This window comes from Podarcis pityusensis, assembly GCF_964106645.2.
Source record: "Podarcis pityusensis genome assembly, chromosome: 10".
NCBI classification, from domain to species: Eukaryota; Metazoa; Chordata; class Lepidosauria; order Squamata; family Lacertidae; genus Podarcis; species Podarcis pityusensis.
Genome location: NC_138035.1, coordinates 66452034 through 66472192, shown reverse-complemented (window position 1 = coordinate 66472192; position 20159 = coordinate 66452034). Strand labels below are relative to the sequence as shown.

The window sequence follows — 20159 nt, the reverse complement described above, 5'->3', positions numbered from 1 at the left end:
GTGGCTGTACTTTGAAATGGACATGTTGGGTTGTATCCAGACTAAGCTGGATGCCTCGGTAATGGACTGGATGAGACCCAACAAACTGAAGCCCAACCCAGATAAGACAGAGGCACTGTTAGTGGGCGATTCCCCAGCCTGGATGGATGGGAGATCGCCTGTTCTTGATGAGGTTACACTTCCTCTGAAGGAGAAGGTTCGTAGCTTGGGGGTGGTCCTGGATCCCCTGCTGTCGCTCGAGGCTCAGACGGCCTCAGTGGCCCAGAGCGCCTTCCATCAGCTTCGGCTGGTGGCCCAGCTACGCCCCTATCTGGACAGGGATAGCCTAACTACTGTTGCCTATGCTCTGGGAACCTCAAGGTTAGATTACTGCAATGCTTTATACATAGAGCTGCCTCTGAAGATGGTTCAGAAACTTCAGCTGGTGCAGAATTCACTGGCCAAGATGCTCACTGGAGCAAGATGGTTTGAGCCTATTATACTGATCCTGGTCCGACTGCACTGGCTACCAATTAGTTTCCGGGCCCAATTCAAAGTGCTGGTTTTGACTTATAAAGCCTTAAACAGCTCAGGATCGCAATACCTAAAGGACTGCCTCTTTCCATATGAACCTACCCGGACCCTGAGATCATCTTCTGAGGCCTTCCTTCGTGTGCCCCCTCCTTGAGAGGTCCGTAGGGTGGCACCATGAGAACAGGGCCTTCCCTGCTGTGGCTCCCCGTCTGTGGAATGCTCTCGCCTGGGAGATTCACCTGGCGCCTTCATGAAACACCTTTAGGCACCAGGCAAAAACGTTCCTTTTTAACCAGGCCTTTTGTTGACTTGATTGACATCCTATGCCTTTTAAAAATGTGGCTCTTTTTTGGGTGTGTGTTAGTGGGTTGTTGATTTTATTTTGATTATATATATTGTGGTTTTTATGCTGATCTTATCTGTGAACCGCCCTGAGACCTCTGGGTATAGGGCAGTATGTAAATTCAATAAACAAACAAACAAACAATCCCCCCCTCTCCCCTTTTATGAAGATCACCTGCTCTGAGACCCCACAGCTAATTCTCCCCTGGCCTCCTCGCTGGCCCAAGTAGGACCAATTCGGCCAGCTAGCCCTGGGGATGATCAAATTGATTTTTGATTTTTGAATTTTATTGTTATTCATGTTTTTATACTGTATTTTATGCTGCTTTTATAATTAAGTTTTTAAAAGTGTTTTAAATTTGTTGTAAGCCGCCCTGAGCCCTGTTTTTGAACCGGGAAGGGCGGGGTATAAATAATAATAATAATAATAATCTGCAATTTGGTCCTATAAAAACCAATGGAGCAAGTTAGTCATGACTTCAGTCCTTGATTTCAATAGGAGCTATGTTCAAACAACTACAACTGGCATCCTAGGTATGTCTGCTCAGAAACAAGTCCAACCCATTCTAAGTTGGACACTTCAGTGGAGCAAACAGGAAGAAAGAAAAGCACTCACATATGAAATGCAGATTTCGTTTGCAGGGCCCTGTAGCTTCCATCACATCCCTCATCATTCATACCGAATGATCCATAAATGATGACAAGCAAAAAAGCATCACTTTGAAGAAAGCTTACCTGGTCCGAAACCCATGTGAGTCTCTTCTGGGCTTCTGGTTTAATTCAGTTTCTCTAATCACCCAAATTTGCCCTTGCATTTGTTGCTACATCACCCGGTGCATTAAGAGGCCAAATGAACAAATCTGCTAACCATCCGGGTCTGGTCTTCCATATAGTATAAAATTACCTTTAATCTCTCCCCCATTCTTCTTCTGCTCTATCTCCAGCTGTTGTTTACTCTGCTTGCAAATGTGGCACCTGGAGAAGAAGAGTGAGCCTCGTTTTTCCCCCTCTGCAGTCTGAACCGGGCATTAATGTTTCATTCGTTTAGCCAGATTGTCTGCAGTATGTCAGGCTGTGTTGTAAGCAACATTTTATATGTCATTTAAATGAGAAGCAAGCTAACCTCTGGAGCAGCCTTTCTGAATTCTGTACCAGAGTCATCTTGAGTTCTGAAGCCACGTTTTCCAAATATTTGAGGTTTTGTTTGGAGGCAAACAATGAAATTGATTGCCTCTCTTTGGAATACAGTGGTACCTCGGGTTACAAACGCTTCAGGTTACAGATGCTTCAGGTTACAGACTCCGCCAACCCAGAAACAGTACCTCAGGTTAAGAACTTTGCTTCAGGATTAGAACAGAAATCGTGTGGCGGCAGCGGGAGGCCCCATTAGCTGAAGTAGTACCTCAGGTTAAGAACAGTTTCAGGTTAAGAACGGACCTCCAGAACGAATTAAGTTCTTAACCCGAGGTGCCACTGTAGCTGTCACGTGCTTCAAAATTTCTAGCTGAAGCCCTGCACTGCTATAATGGATGCCTATCTTTTTTCTTAATGGTTCTTTAAAAAAACCAAACCCGAAATAATTGGCAGCCAAAGCATTGCAGGTTCTGAAGAGTTAAAGAAAGCTGTTGACTCTCGTTACTGCTTTTTTCTTGTTGACTTTCACAGTGAACTGACACGGAAAACGATCTGTTGTGCTAGAGCAGGGGTCAGCAACGTGAGGCCCATGGGCCGGATGCAGCCCACAAAGACCGTTTTACCGGCCCACGAGCCGTCCCTGGATTGAGTCACCCGCTTGGCGAGTCCCCTGCGTGCTGGGACTCGCTGAGCGGCGCCAGAAATCACTGTTAGGATTTTTATCTCATCAGCTGCTCAGCAAGCAGCACTATGGTTGTTTATATCATGTGAGTGTCTGAGAGCGTGAGACAGGAAGTCTCAGTACTGTTGGGTACTGCTAGTTTGGATTGGATTGGATTTGTTATCCCGCTTTATCACTACCCTAAGGAGTCTCAGAGCGGCTAACAATCTCGTTTCCCTTCCTCCCCCACAACAAACACCCTGTGAGGTGAGTGGGGCTGAGAGACTTCAGAGAAGTGTGACCGGCCCAAGGTCACCCAGCAGCTGCATGTGGAGGAGCGGGGAATCGAACCCGGTTCACCAGATTACGAGTCCACTGCTCTTAACCACTACACCAAGCTGGTTCTCTCACACTGGCTAGAGAAGTTACTTTCACTTCTGTGTGAGATGTTGTTCTGTACTGCTGCTGAGAGAGAGCAGACATGCTGGTGGGTTCTCTGTATATAAGGACTGTAAATAAAGTAGTTTATAGCTACTGATTGTCTTTTTCTTCTGCAATGAGATGCCAGAAGACGAGCGTGCTCCTCTCAGGAGGGAGGGGTCGCTTATCACCGGTCTCTCTGGACTGAGGAAGATTTACAGCCAGAGAGTGACCACCGGAGAGACGCCCCGGTGTCTTGGGAAGGTGGTGGCCTTCCTGGGCGTTTTTCCAACAATCACATCTGTGCATGCGCAGATACCGGAAATCGTGTCTGCGCATGTCCAGATGCCGGAAATCGCTTCTGCGCAGAAGCGATTTCCGGAGCCGCGTTGCGCCAGTCTGGCCCATGTACAATCTTCATGGGCGTAATCCAGCCCATGGCTGGTAAACCTTGCCAACCCCTGTGCTACAGGGGCATTTGGGTGACCTCAGGGTATCCCAAACCTGAGGTCCGCTAGTGTGGAGCACCCCAACGTCCCTGCTCCTACTGTGGGCAGGGGCTACTGCCAACAGTAGCCTGCAAAAATAAAACACCTCCCAACAGGGGGTTTCGATGAGAAAAGGTGGAGCTGGGGCGGCAAGGGATCTTCTGGATCCTGAGCAAGCTCTGCTACCATCATGTGACAGCAATGATCCCAGGAATCTTTGCTGCAGGAGCAGGCATAGCAAAAGGACATATTTTCTTCCCTCCCTCTTCACCTTCTGGTCTGGCTGGTGTGAACATCAACATTGTGCATGCAATCACGGGTTGGAGGAAGGTCGCAGCTCAGAGGTAGATGAGGGGAAGAAAAGCTGGGAAATCATGGGAGAGCCAGAACAACACCCAGGTGACACAGTGTCATCAGAAAACATTCCAGGCCCTCCATCTCCCAGAACCTGGCAAGCCTTAAAAGTAGGAGAGCAAAGAGCTCAAAGACAGAGGGCATGTAGCAGGACCCGTGGAAGTGATGAATGAGGAAATGGGAGAGATGGGGATGGGATGGAGATTCACTCGGGACAACCAAATTATCCAAGAGGCTGGGTTCTATAGCCTCTCTCTGTAAAGAATGAACTAAAAAAGGACGGTAAGAAACCTTTCCTTGTCTTTATACAGTGGTACCTTGGTTCTCAAACGCCTTGGTTCTCAAACAACTTTGAACCCAAACACTGCAAACCTGGAAGTAAGTGTTCCAGTTTGTGAACTTCTTTCAGAAGCTCCATTTTGAAAGTTACGCTTCCGATTTGAGTGTTACGCTGAGATCTGTCTGTTTTTGCGATTTATTTTGCGTTTTTGTTTTTGTGACTGTGTGGAACCCAGTTCAGCTACTGACTGACTGATTGCGTGACTGAGGTATATTGTTTATTGCTTTCATTTTAGGGATCAATGGTCTCGTTAGATAGTAAAATTCATGTTAAATTGCTGTTCTGGGGCTTGTTTTTAGAAGTCTGGAACGGAATAATCCATTTTGCATTACTTCCTATGGGAAAGCGTTCCTTGGTTTTGGAACGCTTTGGTTTTGGAACAGACTTCCGGAACGGATGAAGTTTGAGAACCAAGGTACCACTGTACTTTCTTGGGCAACCAGCTGGGAGCCGCTGGGAGCATCCTGACAACTCATTGCAGTGGGACCTGGGAGCCAGATGTGCTAAAAACAACAACACCCGAATGCAATATAGTTTAGCCTACCCACTTCTGCAGTGCTTCTTATCTCTTGGAGACCCCACGGCGTGTGATGCTGGTAGAAGGGATATTGTTCCCTCGTAGTAATGATGAGAGAGAAAGGTCTTGAAACCTGGGGGGTGAGGAGAATTAAAAAACAACAATGTCTTATAAACCAACACAAATTATTTCTGTCCATTCTGCTAATTCTCTTGCAGAAGTGCACGGAGACACTCGCTCTGCCATCTTCTTATTGATTTTTTTGACATCCCAAGCTTGTTGCTTCCTTCTCCCACCGTTCGGCTCATATGCAGTTGTATATTTAAGCATTAGCCTGGCAGCTTCAGTAGGAGATGGCACCGCATGCAGTGATTGGCAGAGGAAGGGTCTGGCGCCTTCTGTCCCCCATGTGGTGGGAGCCCCCGTGCCCATAAGTGGGCTGCTAAAAGACAGATGAACCCCTCTGCCTTTCCTTTGCCAGCCCTCAGGAAGCCCATAAACATTTTTGCAGGCTGGTAACATTCACAGCCTTTTTATAGCAAGGCTGGCTCAGTAATGGTTGTCCTTAGAGAAAAATACTGGTTTTATTGGCAACTTGGTTCTCTGCAGGTTCATACAGAAGGACGAAATACGAAAGGTTACCTGAGAGGTCGTATCTGACGGGTCCCATCCAGCGTTTCCCCTCGCTGTCTTTTAATATATCGCCATAAAAACCATACCCCAAGAGGGAGACAAAGTATTTCAGTAACGTGTCGTGGTGATGCACTGAAGAGACATCGAGAGGCTGAGTGTCTCCTGTCGACAAGAGACAATTCAGATTATAAGGGAGGCTGCAATTGCATCAGTCTGAAAGTCCAGCATTGAGGCAAAAGGTAAAAGACCCCTGGACGGTTAAGTCCAGTCAAATTCGACTATGGGGTTGTGGCGCTCATCTTGCTTTCAGGCTGAGGGAGCCGGTGTTCGTCTACAGCCCAATTTTCCGGGTCATGTGGCCATCAGGACTAAACCGCTTCTGGTGCATGGAGCGCACGGAAACGCCCTTTACCTTCCCGCCACTGCGGTACCTATTTATTTACTTGCGCTGGTATGCTTTCAAACTGCTAGGTTGGCAGGAGCTGGGACAGAGCAAAGGGAGTTTACAGGATTCGAACCGCCGACCTTGCAACTGGCAAGCCCAAGAGGCTCAGTGGTTTAGACCACAGCGCTATTCGCATCCCCAAATCCAGAACTGAACTGAGAGATAAAGAGAGTGTTTGCTGCATGACACTTTGGGTCTGTGAGAGTGGTGGAGAACAACAACTGCTCAGTGGAACTAATTCGGCCATTTGGGGGCAAACCACACTCAGCCTGCCAATCACTTGTCGCCATGTGAACATCAGGCACGGGAAAGTTAAAATTATAGCTAACAGCTATGCCGAAAAGGTTTCTACATTGACCGACACATTAAGGCAGGACACCCCACAGAATTCAGGTGCCAGAAACAGCGTTAACTAATAATTGTACATTTTATGAAGAATGCTTCTCTGTGACTGTCTGACAGAGCAATATTACATAATACGTATTCGTGCCATCACGCCACCAGTTGAATGGTCTCTGATGTGTACCCAGTCTGGGAGGGGGAAACACATGACCGGAAAATACAGAAACAGTGTAAAATTGGTGGACATTCCCCTGGAAACGCCACCCAGGGCACAAAATCCATAGGCGGGGACTTACCCACAATGATATGCAAGGCTGAAGTTACTGGATCATTGATGCCAACCGTTGAATAGCAAACACAGTCCGTTGAACCTGGAAAAGGATTTTACAGCACGGTGAAGACACATAAAGAAAACAGCCATTGCTTTCCCCTACCCCCAAACCCACGATCATCTCTTGTCCCTATGAACTGGCTCACTTGCTTGAGTTATCTAGAGCTGTGCAATCTTGAAGCGCCAAGGTTCTGTGCTGTCTACTTGCGCTGTGTGCTTTGTAGGAGTGAGTCAGAGGATGAGAGAGAGGAAGGAACTACCTTAGGGTGGTAAATAGTTTTGCTTAGCTGCCTGTGGTGCTCTGGGCGATCAGGCAGGAAGATATTTTGAAGCCTTCTCTTCCTTTTAGGCTATGAGTGAGCACTGTAAGCAGGTGGGCAACTCTTTTTGCAGTCCAGTAACCTTTCTGAGGTTTTCTTTTACTCATTTCCAGTCCGGTGATTCTAACTTAATGACAGGGATCTTCAAAACCCGTTGTGTGAATCCAAATCTGTACATTGTACTGTGACTTAGGGCAGATTCCTTTTGGACGTTCTCCTGCAAAAGCCTTGCTTTTTAAAAAAAAAAAAAGTAATAACTAATTAATAAATTTTACATTCACCCGCCATCTTTCCTCCGAGGAGCTCAAGGTGGTCTGCATGATTTTCCTCCTCCCAAATTATCTACACAACCACCTTGCAGGTTTTTTAATTGAACTTTGTGATTTTACAGTTGTAACACATTTTTTAGTCTTACTGTGTTGGATCTCTTGTACGCTGCTTAGAGATGACTGGGATCAAGTGGTTTACAAATTGTTGAAATAAATAGGTAATCCGGTGAGCTTCATGGCTGACTGGGGTATCTGAATTCTGGTCTCCTAGATCCTAGGCCAACGCTCTAACCACTACTTCACACTGTCTCTCAATACTTATTTACGTGAGTCTTGCACAGCAGTACACAGATAAAAATGAATGACAGAAATACTGAATGCTTAAAATGTGCTGGAACTGGGAGTGACATTCCAGATAAGTCTTGACCAGCACAGAATAGACTGAAAGTATTACTTCCCATGATGATGTTTCTTTTAATGCAGCCGGTGGCGCTGTGGGTGAAACCACAGAGCCTAGGACTTGCTGATCAGAAGGTCGGCGGTTCGAATCCATGTGACGGGGTGAGTTCCCATTGCTCGGTCCCTGCTCCTGCCCACCTAGCAGTTTGAAAGCACCTCAAAGTGCAAGTAGATAAATAGGTACCACTCCGGCGGGAAGGTAAATGGCGTTTCTGTGTGCTGCTCTGGTTTGCCAGAAATGGCTTAGTCATGCTAGCCACATGACCTGGAAGCTGTATGCCGGCTCCCTCGGCCAATAAAGCGAGATGAGCGCTGCAACCCCAGAGTCGGTCACAACTGGACCTAATGGTCAAGGGTCCCTTTACCTTTACCTAAGATCACATTCGCTTTTTTAGCAGATGCATCACACTGCTGGCTCATGTTCAGTTTTGCAGCCAGTCAAGACCCCTGGATCCTTTTCACACGAGCCAGGCCTCCTCCATCTTTTGTTTCTGCTCAGCTTTGCAATGAAGTTCAATACATCTGTGTACGTTGATGTTCACCTTGTTGGTCTGCCTAGATTCGAATCTGTTTTCTATGGTGTTTGCGATCGGTCTCAGATTCAAGTCATCCACAAGTCTGCAGCATCCTTTCTACGTCTGCATCCAGGTCATTTATAAACCTGTTAAATAGCACAGGTCCAAGAACTGAGCCCTGGAATTCCTGAAAACAGACGTATATCCCCCCCGCTTCTCCGACATATACTAAGGAAAGCTGACTGCTCCATTTAGGTGACTTGTCAACGTTCGCTAGCGACTATCTGAACTGTCAGACACTTTGGATTTTCCCCTCTTGGGGCTGTCTGCTTCCACATGCGAATGTCGACATATGCTGAATATCCAAAATGTGACGAAACAGGATGGAATTGCTTAGGGCATGGTAATGGCCGTGGGACAGCCGAATGTAGAATTTTCTTCCTTTCCATCCAGCAGACAGGAGAGACAATTCCTTCCCTCGCCTCTCTCGCTAACCATTTTATGCAGTTTGACAGGACAAAGTCGTGGTGTTTGCTTTCTCCTTGATAACTCAGGCAGGAGGGTCAACGCAATGTTTCGAGAGAGGTGTAGAGGGAGATTGATCTGTTGTTAAAGAGCTGCGGTGGAAATCCTTTTGTCAAGCTGACGCTGTTTGTCCAGGGCAGAACAAAAGAATTAGGCTTAGTGCGTGCTTAGGCAAAATTTTGATTTGTCAGGCAGGTGGGTGGAATGAAAGCAGCTAAACGGAGGGAAAAGACGGGAACAGTTTGAGCCGCCCTTTACAGAGCAGACCAGTGAATTCATACCAACGAAATCTCTGCAAGTTAATAAACATCAAGGTTATATCAAGCAGACATTTCTGACCTGGGGAGATACACCCACGACATTTTGACTCCGAAAGCGAAGGTAATATCAAGCAGATATTTCTGACCCGGGGAGATACATTTTGACTCCGAAAGCCCACCCAAAAACCCCTGATTCGTTTGGGTTCAATTTTTGATTGCGGCACTTCTCTCCGTCTAATAAAAGCTGAAAATCATAATAGGACGTCCAAGCAACCAAAGTGTGTTTTTAAGGCAGAACATAAGGAAATTAATCCATTGGGGAAAGAGTCATTCTGGAAACGAGACTGAAATTCAGAATGTAACTTAGTGCAAACAGGATAAAATAATGTAAAACTAATAACAGCCTTGTTAGCTTAGAAGCCCTACCTTCTCATCCTGGGTGTATGGGGACTAGAGAAGTTATTCCTTTTTGAGACCCTCCTCACTGGAAAGCCGACTGATATATGGAAGGAACCCCCGCCCAAAAAATGTGGGGAATGGTGGCCGGGAGAGGGCTTTCTCTGCAGCAGGCCCTAAAATTGTGGAAGTCCCTCCTCATAGAGGTACGACTGGCATCTTTGTTCTATAGTGTCTCTTGCATGCCAAAAACACACCTCCGGCCTTTATGGTTAAGGCATTTTGTTTTGTGGGACAAAACAAAATATGTTTTGCTGAATTTATATTGTTCTGTGTTCTGCGTGCTTTACTTGGGGTGTTTTTTCTCTCATATAAATGTTTTTATCACTGTATATTCTATTCCTGGTATGCAGGTTAAGACCCCACCTACCAGCAAACTGTCTTGCCAGAGTGGTGCATGCTCTAGTTATCTCCTGCTTGGACTACTGCAATGCGCTCTACGTGGGGCTACCTTTGAAGGTGACCCGGAAACTGAAATTAATCCAGAATGCGGCAACTAGATTGGTGACTGGGAGTGGCCTCCAAGACCAATAACACTGGTCCTGAAAGATCTTCATTGGCTCCCAGTACGTTTCCAAGCACAATTCAAAATGTTGGTGCTGACCTTTAAAGCCCTAAACAGCCTCGGTCCTGTATACCTGAAGGAACGTCTCTTCCCCCATCATCCAGCCTGGACACTGAGGTCCAGTGCCGAGGGCCTTCTGGCAGTTCCCTCGCTGCAAGAAGTGAGGTTACAGGGAACCAGGCAGAGGGCCTTCTCGGTAGTGGTGCCTGCTCTGTGGAACACCCTCCCAGCAGATGTCAAGGCAATAAACAACTATTTTACTTTTAAAAGACAACTGAAGGCGGCTTTGTTTAGGGAAGTTTTTAATGTCTGATGCTGTATTTTTTAAATATTCAGTTGGAAGCCACGCAGAGTGGCTTCCCACTGAATATTATTATTATTATTCCTGCAACCCGCCCTGGGTGTAGGGCAGGTGAGGAATGCTCTTTAAAAAATTAACTAATTAAATAAGATGACCGTGACAGAAACCCTGCTAGTGAAAAACAGGTTTCTGAATTTGTCCTGGCATGTGACAAGCCTGCTTAAACTGACAATTAATTTACGTGCCAAAGGTACATCGGTTTTCTGGTGAGCCACTGTTCACCATTGAGCTTTTTAAAAAAATAAAAAATGAATAGTAATTATACACCCTGTGAGTGGCACTATTCAGTTAGATATCCCTTCGGTGAGAGGTAGTAGCAGCTGCCACCATCACAATCTCCTTCCACGGAAAGGCCCATGGCAGTAACTCAAGTTGCCGCCTAGCAACAAGGAGTGACGGCAAGGCCAATTCCCTCAGCTTCAAGGGACCAATGCTCCTCTCCTCGGCCCATAGGGCATCGGGGCTGATGGTAGCTGGACTCTGAAACGTCTGGAGGCCACCGGCTTGGAGAAGGCTTGACTACTGCATTAGTGCACTACAGGGGCTGCCCTTGAAGATGGTTCGGAAACTGCAGTTAATCCAAAACACAACCGCGAAGCTGTGATCCCTGGGACCGGGCATTGTGATCATGGCACACCTGTGCTCTGCCAACTGTGCTGGCTCCCAGGTCATTTCACGACTTCAAAAGTTGCTTGGGGGCTTTAAGGCCCTTCATGGTTTGTAAGACCTACAACAGAGGTCCTTCACTGGGTGTCTAAGGTGTGGCAGGTGTCTGTGCCACAAGTGAAGACCTTTTAAAAATAAAGGAGAATAATAAATCCTGGCTTCTATGTCATGGATAGGCAAACTAAGGCCCGGGGGCCGGATCCGGCCCAATCGCTTCTAAATCCAGCCCGTGGATGGGCCAGGAATCAGTGTGTTTTTACACGAGTAGAATGTGTCCTTTTATTTAAAATGCATCTCTGGGTTATTTGTGGGGCATAGGAATTTGTTCTTCTTCTTCTTTTCAAAATATAGTCCGCCCTCCCACAAGGTCTGAGGGACAGTGGACCGGCCCCCTGGTGAAAAAGTTTGCTGAGCCCTGCTCTATGTTAAAGTTGCCTTTCTCTCGCTTTGCATTCGCTTTTACATCTGAAGGCAAGCCTGTTTAGGGTAGTTTTTAATGTCTGATGTTTTATCTTGTTTTTAATATTCTGTTGGGAGCTGCCCAGAGCGGCTGGGGAAATCCAGCCAGATGGGCGGGGTATAAATAAATATATTATTATTATTATTATTATTATTATTATTATTATTATTACTGCTGCTGCTGCTGTTGCTGCTGCCTGTGTTTTAATGCTTTTGTCTTAATTTGTTTAGCACCATTTAAAACTTTTTGTCAGTTTCCCTGGGAAGCTGTTGAAAGGCGAAGTATAAATCATGTCCATAACCAAATAAAAATAAAGAGACTAGTTTGGAGGATACTTCCCAATTTAAAAGGAAAGCGATAGATTGAGGGCTCATGGGGTAGGTGTGAGGTCCAAACTATTCCTAGCAAAATCCACCAAGATGTGTTCTTTCTTTAGACTAAATCCTGACGTGTCCATAGCTCTCGATATAGAATTCGCTGGGAACACACATTCAGGCAAACCTGAAAGGCTTGCCTTTACATATAAATAAAAGGACTAGGGTTTGTTCCAGTGAGAATAGACAGTCCCAGAAAACACATGTCATGGGTACTAACAGCCCACAAACAACAAACAATGAGACAATGTTAAATCTTCACAAAAGACAAAACGATCTAAATCTAAAACGTAGCCCAAACACTATAAATTTGCTAAAACAATGTAGAATAAATGCAGGGTGGTAATCCTGCGCTGTTCTATTTGCTATAAGCTCCCTGAACTATGGAGGGACACCGATGGAAAACTGGGATGCTGTTCCTAAGCATAAGATTCCAGGCTCCTTTAAATAAGGTCCTTCTGGGGTAAAACTGGCTGGCCCAAGAGAAAAGGGAAGAATGCTGGTGATAATTGGGTGGCAACACGAGAACGGGGCCTTCTCTGCAGTGGCTCCCCGTTTGTGGAGCCTCCCCCCAGGAAAGTTCGCCTGGCACCTTCATTATACACCTTTCAGTACCAGGCAAAAATGTTCCTTTTTAACCAGGCCTTTGGTTGATCTTATTTACATCTTATGCCCTTTAAAAAATATATATATTTTGGGGGGTGGGGGGCTATTGGGTTGTTATTTTTATTTTTATTATGTATTTTGTGGTTGTTGTTTTTATTTTTATTCTGTGAACTGCCCTGAGACCCCCGTGTATAGGGCGGTATATAAATAATAATAATAATAATAATAATAATAATAATAATAATAATAATAGAAGGCTCAATTATCTCACATACTCTGTGTCCTTGAAATCTTAATATGCTATAACAGTTAGTGCTGATCGCACATCCAGCCATGTAGAATGATCACACGGAAGAGAAACGACCAAGATGATATCTGCATGCTCCAGTCTCTGACCTCTATGTATCCATCCATTATCTGTGAACAGAGCCATTCATGGGTTTGGATAAACGCACAGAGGTTGGGGTGATGGAGGTCTGGCAACAGGTTGTGATCCTGTCGTTTCCCTTCACGTGCTCCTTTTTACACAGATACAGACAACATTGAAATACCAGCAGCCAGTTTCTGCCCATGTTGTGATTCTAGGCTAGGTTCCTTGCCGCGCAACCTGGAGGCTGATGAAACATGTAATAAATCATAACCGCAATATAATGACGTATGGCAAAAGTGAGCCGTTTTGCGATTCTTACCAGCTGGGATTATGCCAATCCTGATATTGCATTGGACTAATGGTGCTTTGGGGTTATTTTGATCTATGCCAGAATCCTTCTGCGTCCTTCCAATCAAACCATGCATCACTTCATTGAACATGCCGTCCCCACCAACACAAACAACACTGCCGGAAAATACACAAATTAAAATGCACACTCACAGCAAACGAAGGAATCAACAAATATGTCAAACACTCCCGACACAATAGATATGGTTCGCTTTATCAAGGAAGAAAGAAAAAGAAAAAAAGAAAAACCTCCCTTATCAAGTTCTTCAGGCTGGTTTACTGTGTGTCTTGAATTAATCCGTTCAAAATGTAATTTCAGATCACAGAACAGTTGTAAACCTGTTTTAGAGGGGGAGGGGGCAGAGTTGGGGCTAATTGTAAAATAATTCTCCCCTAGTTTCTGCTGTTCCTTTGCGAGTACTCACAGACATCGGTTGAAAACAAAACAGTAAACACAAGGCAGACGTCAACATGGAATACTGTTCCTCTTCCAACGTACAGATATTTCACCTAATGAATTACCATTCATAATCCCTACATAAGCCACTGCTTCTTATCATCTTACAGCTGGGCTGCTGTTCTGGAGATTTTACCATGGACAGCAAGAGTTCATGAGCGACTGAATGGTCCTTTCAGTGATCCCCCAGGTATACAAATGTCTGGGAGATCATTTAAATAACCCAGCCACATTGGAAGGGGACTAATCCTGCAGATATTTCCAATCAAATTCCTCACCAGTTGGTACTGCAAGATACAGCGGTACCTTGGTTCTCAAACGCTTTGGTTCCCAAACGCCAAAAACCCGAAAGTAAATGTTCTGGTTTTCGAACGTTTTTCAGAAGCCAAACATCCGATGCAGCTGTCGGCCATTGTTTCCGGGGCGCCTGCACCAATCGGAAGCTGCACAGTGGTTTTTGAATATTTCAGAAGTCAAACGGACTTACGGAATGGATGAAGTTTGGCGCTTTTGTTTTTGCCATTTATTTTGCGTTTTTGTTTTTGAGGCTTTTTCGGTTAATTCGTTTTTGTGACTGTGCGGAACCCAGTTCAGCTACTGGGTTCAGCTACTGATTGTGTGACTGAGGAAATGGATAAATGCCCCCCATCCAAACAATGACTATCATCAGTGCAGGTAAGAATTAATTTTTAAAAATCATGTACAATACTGTCTTATTTATTTTATACTACAGTACATTGATTATTGCTTTCATTTTATGGATCAATGGTCTCGTTAGATAGTAAAATTCATGTTAAATTGCTGTTTTAGAGGTTGTTTTTAAAAGTCTGGAATGAATTAATCTGTTCTGGATTACTTTCTATGGGATAGCGTGCCTTGGTTTTGGAACGCTTTGGTTATGGAACAGATTTCTGGAATGGATTAAGTTTGAGAACCAAGGTACCACTGTACCGGCTTTCTGCAATGGGGGAAATCTTCATTTGGGAAAGTTTTCAAGGAATGCTGAGCTGCCAGGTTGATCCCTGTTCATGTGATGTTTAAACGCACAGCAGAAACGAGAGTTAATTCGTTAGAGGCGGCTGAATTCTCCTACAGTTCAATAGCTGGCTGTGATATGTCGCAGAGACAGACAGAAAGCGCTACACGTCACATTTGGATAACAGGAAAGCCATCATCTCATCTAGCTCTGCATTTGCTGCCTCATCATCTGCTGTGAGATATCTGCCTATATTTGAAAAGACAAATTGAAACACATTTTCCCCCCCTACCACAACTGCATTATCGTGAGCATCCGCTGCTCAAAGTTAACACCTCCTATCCAAAGCCCTCTCTTACGTTCGTGAGACCAAAGGGACAAAGACAGCAAGTGGAAATGATGCGGGATTGGTATAGAACGCTGGTAATTTGTCTGCTTGTAACCGCCGGCCGATCTGTCTATAACAACTAGAGCGTCCATATATTCCGAGCCTCAGGAATGATCCAGAACGCCTGTCCCATCCTACAACCATTTCCATGCCCGGCGTAATTGGAATCTCAATACTATTTGACTCGGCGTTGTAGTAATTAGGGGAGGATTAATGCACGAGGAATTGTGACTTGATGAGAAGGCCTTGCATTAGCAGGGCGCATGGCGGTTTAATTAATCTCCGTCTTAGCGGGCACGACAGAAGCAGCGAATTAGCATTCCTATACCAGGTGCCCACGATCCTGAGATCTGTGTGTGTGTTGCAGGATTCAGGGGGAGGGAAAGAGAGCTGGGAATGCAGGCAATGCTTTCCCATCGCCAGCAAGAGGGATCGCTGCGAAGTGAAAGCAGCAATCCCTCTTGCTGTTCTGGCTTCTGTGATAGCTGCGCAGCCTGCATTCACTCCATAAGACGCACACACATTTCCCCTTACTTTTTAGGAGGGAAAAAGTGAGTCTTATAGAGCAAAAAAATACGGTAGCTTGCTTGGGGATATCTCCCCACAGCCCAACCCATCTTCCTCCCAAAGGGCGATTAGAATTGGCTAAACTTTCTGAGAATATACCGGTGAGGATTATAAACATGCACAATGATAAATAAATGTGCTACTCCGTCGATAAGAGGGCATCATTAGGCATTACAAAGCTTTCCTGGAAGATTTATGGGCCGAGAGGAACTTGTTTCACTGGGCATCAATTAAGGCATCACCGTTTTTCACGCATCTCCTAAATTATCAGAAAGCAAAGAGCATTTGAGCAGCACGCTCTGCAGTCTGGAAAACTAGCTGCTAGAGAACCATGAAAATTTGGGTCCCGGGCTTTTGGGACTCGTCTACCCACTCGTTATTTGAAACCAAAGCGGCGCATTGGTTGCCAGATGTGAAATATATTGGCATTGTTTTCAGCTCTCCTACGCTACTAGAGAAAATGCAAGATGTGCCAAAGCCCACTCAGCGGTACGACGCCCTGATGGTTTCAAAACATCACAGGGACATCTCCGTCCCCTAAGACTGCAATACTAAGCAGGCTCTCTTTGGGGTTTGTTTATGAATCAATAGGGACTGCGGCCTCAGCAGGTGCCTGGGAATAAGGTCAGAAAGAGAGGCGCTAAACTGGGTGGCTGAAGCAAGCTCCTCGCAGCAATCTGCACACTAAAGGGTATTCCCAAATTATTGGGCAGTCATTCCACTTGTCTACTAAGCAGGGCACGTACAGACTGTGTACTTTATCTTAAAAAAAACAGATTAATGTAAGAGAGAAAGAGAGAACTTACCCATCGTATTTCTCTAGATTAACTTCAAGTAAGTTATCCCTAGCATGATTAGCGCGTTCAGTGACTGAGGGGGGAAAGAAAAGGAACAAACAGCTTTAGGACATAATATTAAAAGGAGCATCATATGTGCACATAAATGGCTAAGGAAGGGAGAAAACTACTGGTTTATGACCATTTTGGTTCCTGACACTTATTGTTGTTGCAGCTGCCTGAGGGAGGAAGCAGTCTAGGCTACTGTAAGGCGCCAGGATTGTGATAAACCTTATCATATTTCACCAAGCTGCAACTCCACCCATCGTTACATAGGGTGTCATCCAGGACTAGCCCATCTATTTTACGTACTGTAACTCTGCTACCATTTTTATTGATTACAATTTGGTAATCATTCGCTGCAATCACTGAGAGTGAATTCCTGTTAAAATAACCTGCTGTTATTTTGAGAGTTCATCTAGCAGTGCATTATTATATTCTTATTGGTTATTTATTACTTTATTCAGTACAAGATCATTTAAAATGCAAGAGTTTTTCATGACCAGGTTGCGTGATCTTCTGTTGTTTCTTTTGCCTGCAAACCACCTTGTGTATAGCAATATAGGAAGCTGTTATGGAATGCAGGTGTGGCTCATTCGTGAAACAGGGCAGGGCTGCAGTAATAATAATAATAATAATAATAATAATAATAATAATTTTTATTTATACCCCGCCCTCCCCAGCCAAGGCCGGGCTCAGGGCAGCTAACAAGCAATAATAAAAACAAGTTGAATGAATACAACTTAAAAACAAGATTAAAATACAACATTAAAATATTGAAACATTAAAATATTAAAATGCAGCCCCATCACAGGAGGAGAAAGGAAAAAGAAAAAAGAAAGAGGGGGAGGGAATCAAACTGGCTCCAAGCCAAAGGCCAGGCGGAACAACTCTGTCTTACAGGCCCTGCGGAAAGAAATCAGATCCTGCAGGGCCCTGGACTTATGAGGCAGAGCGTTCCACCAGCCCAGAGCCAGTGTTGAAAAGGCCCTGGCTCTGGTTGAAACTAATCTAACTTCCTTAGGGTCCGGGACCACTAGGGTGTTGCTATTTATGGACCTTGAGGCTCTCCGTGGGGCATACCGGGAGAGGCGGTACCGTAGATACGAGGGTCCTAGGCCGTGAAGGGCTTTAAAGGTCAAAACCAGCACCTTAAATCTGACCCTGTACTCCACCAGGAGCCAGTGCAGCTGGAAAAGCACTGGGTGAATATGCTCCCATGGCAGAGACCCCGTGAGGAGCCTCACTGCTGCATTCTGCACCCGCTGGAGTTTCTGGGATAGCTTCAAGGGCAGCCCCGCGTAGAGCGAATTACAGTAGTCAAGCCTGGAGTAAACTCGCCTCCATGGACAAACTGCAACCACAACGTACACTGCCACAATTGTGGCATGCCAGCTTCTTCACTTCTTGCTTGTATGATAGCATACCCCGCAACATTCCTCTGATGAAAATAGGGACGTCTTATTCCATAATGATACCGTATTGACCCGAATATAAGCTGCACTCTCAAATAAGCTGCAAAATTCAAGGGCTGCTCAGGGGAGGCTTGGGAGTGGGGGGTGGGCTGGGCAACTTTGCCCCATGCTTCCGGGCTGCTTCCTGGGTGGGGGGTGGGGGTGTCGCTCTCGTAAGGCCATGAATATAAGCCACACTTTAACTTTTCACAGTTGGGATTTGGGGAAAAATAGTACAGCTCATATTCAGCCCAGTACGGTAATTTTTATATTTATACCCCACACATCTTACCGGGCAGTTTCCAACATGTATATAAAAACATCATAAAACATAAAAAAAAACCCCTTCCCTATACAGGATCGCTTTCAGACGGCTCGGGGCTCGGATAACTCCATACCCTCCAACATTTCTCCAATGAAAATAGGGACTTCCTAAGGAAAAGTGGGACATTCCGGGATCAAATCAGAAACCGAGATGGCTTCTCTAAATCAGAGACGTCCCTGGAAAATGGGGACACTTGGAGGGTCTGTGATAGAGCCTGGCCTGTAGAAATTTGACCAGATTTCTGCCAGCCCCATGGCCTCAAACGCTGTTTCCTATTCCCAGCTAGCAAATGCTTCCCTTTGGGGCAACGACCCAAGTTTCCTATGGAAAAAAATGGACCGTTATTCCAGCAAAAGAAGGAAGCGCATAATAGCTGGATAAGAAAAGGGGTAAGAAGCTACTACGTGGTCATCGGCCTCCTTGAAAGGAAAAGAACAATCCTGTAATCTATATTCAGCGTGGATTTCGAAAATATCTACGCCAGTGCCAAATCTGAGGTGAACCCTGTACAAACAACATGGCTGCAAAATGCTTGGAGTTTTCACAACACCTTTCTAAAAATACACACACATAGTAAATTGCCAGAAAGCCTTCCAGCAACCTGCACAAAGGCCTGTCCCAATCTCTTAGGAGTCTTTCTCAGCCTAGTGATGGCAATCTGAACTCGAGCAAGGCTGTGTACATTTAGGAAAGAGGGAGAGACTCAGTTGCCACTGTGCAGTGCTTGTTCTCTTGTTGACAACTGAAAAAGCGCATGCAAATGTTTTCAGGTGGAGTTTTCCTTTTGTGCTATGCGTGCTTATTTGTTTATTTGAGGACTGAGAAAGCTCTTTGCATCCAGAGAATTAAATGAGCACTGTGAAGCTTCCAGGGAGCTGCAAAACCTTGCAGCTGTTTCTCAACAAACGGCATTTTGCACTACGATGCACTGGGGGTTGACCTGAGATCCAAGCCCAGAGGCTGGATGTGGAATCTGCACCATGGTTTGTGCAATCAGAACCAGTGAAGGCCCTGTGTGAATGTCTAGAGGCGGTTGGAGGATGGATGGCAGCTAACAGATTGAGGTTGAATCCTGACAAGACAGAAGTACTGTTCTTGGGTGGACAGGAGGCAGGTGTGGAGGATTCCCTGGTCCTGAATGGGGTAACTGTGCCCCTGAAGGACCAGATGTGCAGCCTGGGAGTCAATCTGGACTCACAGCTGTCCATGGAAGCACAGGTCAAATCTGTGTCCAGGGCAGCTGTTTACCAACTCCATCTGGTACACAGACTGAGACCCTATCTGTCTCGCCAGAGTGGTGCATGCTCTGGTAATCTCCCGCTTGGACTACTGCAATGCGCTCTACATGGGGCTACCTTTGAAGGTGACCCGGAAACTACAACTAATCCAGAACGCGGCAGCTAGACTGGTGAAGAGTTTGGATTTGATATCCCGCCTTTCACTCCCTTTAAGGAGTCTCAAAGCGGCTAACATTCTCCTTTCCCTTCCTCCCCCACAACAAACACTCTGTGAGGTGAGTGGGGCTGAGAGACTTCAAAGAAGTGTGACTGGCCCAAGGTCACCCAGCAGCTGCATGTGGAGGAGCGGAGACTCAAACCCGGTTCCCCAGATTACGAGACTACCACTCTTAACCACTACACCACACTGGCTCTGGTGACTGGGAGCAGCCACCAAGACCACATAACGCCGGTCTTGAAAGACCTACCTTGGCTCTCAGTACGTTTCCGAGCACAATTCAAAGTGTTGGTGCTGACCTTGAAAGCCCTAAACGGCCTCAGCCCAGTATACTTGAAGGAGCGTCTCCACCCTCATTGTTCAGACCAGACACTGAGGTCCAGCTCCGAGGGCCTTCTGGTGGTTCCCTCACTGCAAGAAGTGAGGTTACAGGGAACCAGGCAGAGGGCCTTCTCAGTAGTGGCGCCCTCCCTGTGGAACGCCCTCCCACCAGATGTCAAAGAGAACAACAACTACCAGACTTTTAGAAGACATCTGAAGGCAGCCCTGTTTAGGGAAGCTTTTAATGTTTGATGTATTACAGTATTTAAATATTTTTTGGGAAGCCGCCCAAAGTGGCTGGGGAAA

General features: G+C 45.7%; 1 protein-coding gene across 1 annotated transcript in view; it reads right to left on the bottom strand.

The window, feature by feature from the left end:
• The window catches only part of CERK (ceramide kinase), a 43924-nt gene that overhangs the window by 7030 nt on the left and 16735 nt on the right, over positions 1 to 20159 (bottom strand). The window contains exons 5-10 of the mRNA XM_081023702.1: positions 16269 to 16332; positions 13046 to 13191; positions 6486 to 6560; positions 5412 to 5564; positions 4797 to 4902; positions 1760 to 1830 (exon numbers count right to left, since the gene is read on the bottom strand). Coding sequence (XP_080879828.1) covers positions 1760 to 1830; positions 4797 to 4902; positions 5412 to 5564; positions 6486 to 6560; positions 13046 to 13191; positions 16269 to 16332 — 615 coding nt within the window. The remainder of the gene's footprint in view (positions 1 to 1759; positions 1831 to 4796; positions 4903 to 5411; positions 5565 to 6485; positions 6561 to 13045; positions 13192 to 16268; positions 16333 to 20159) is intronic.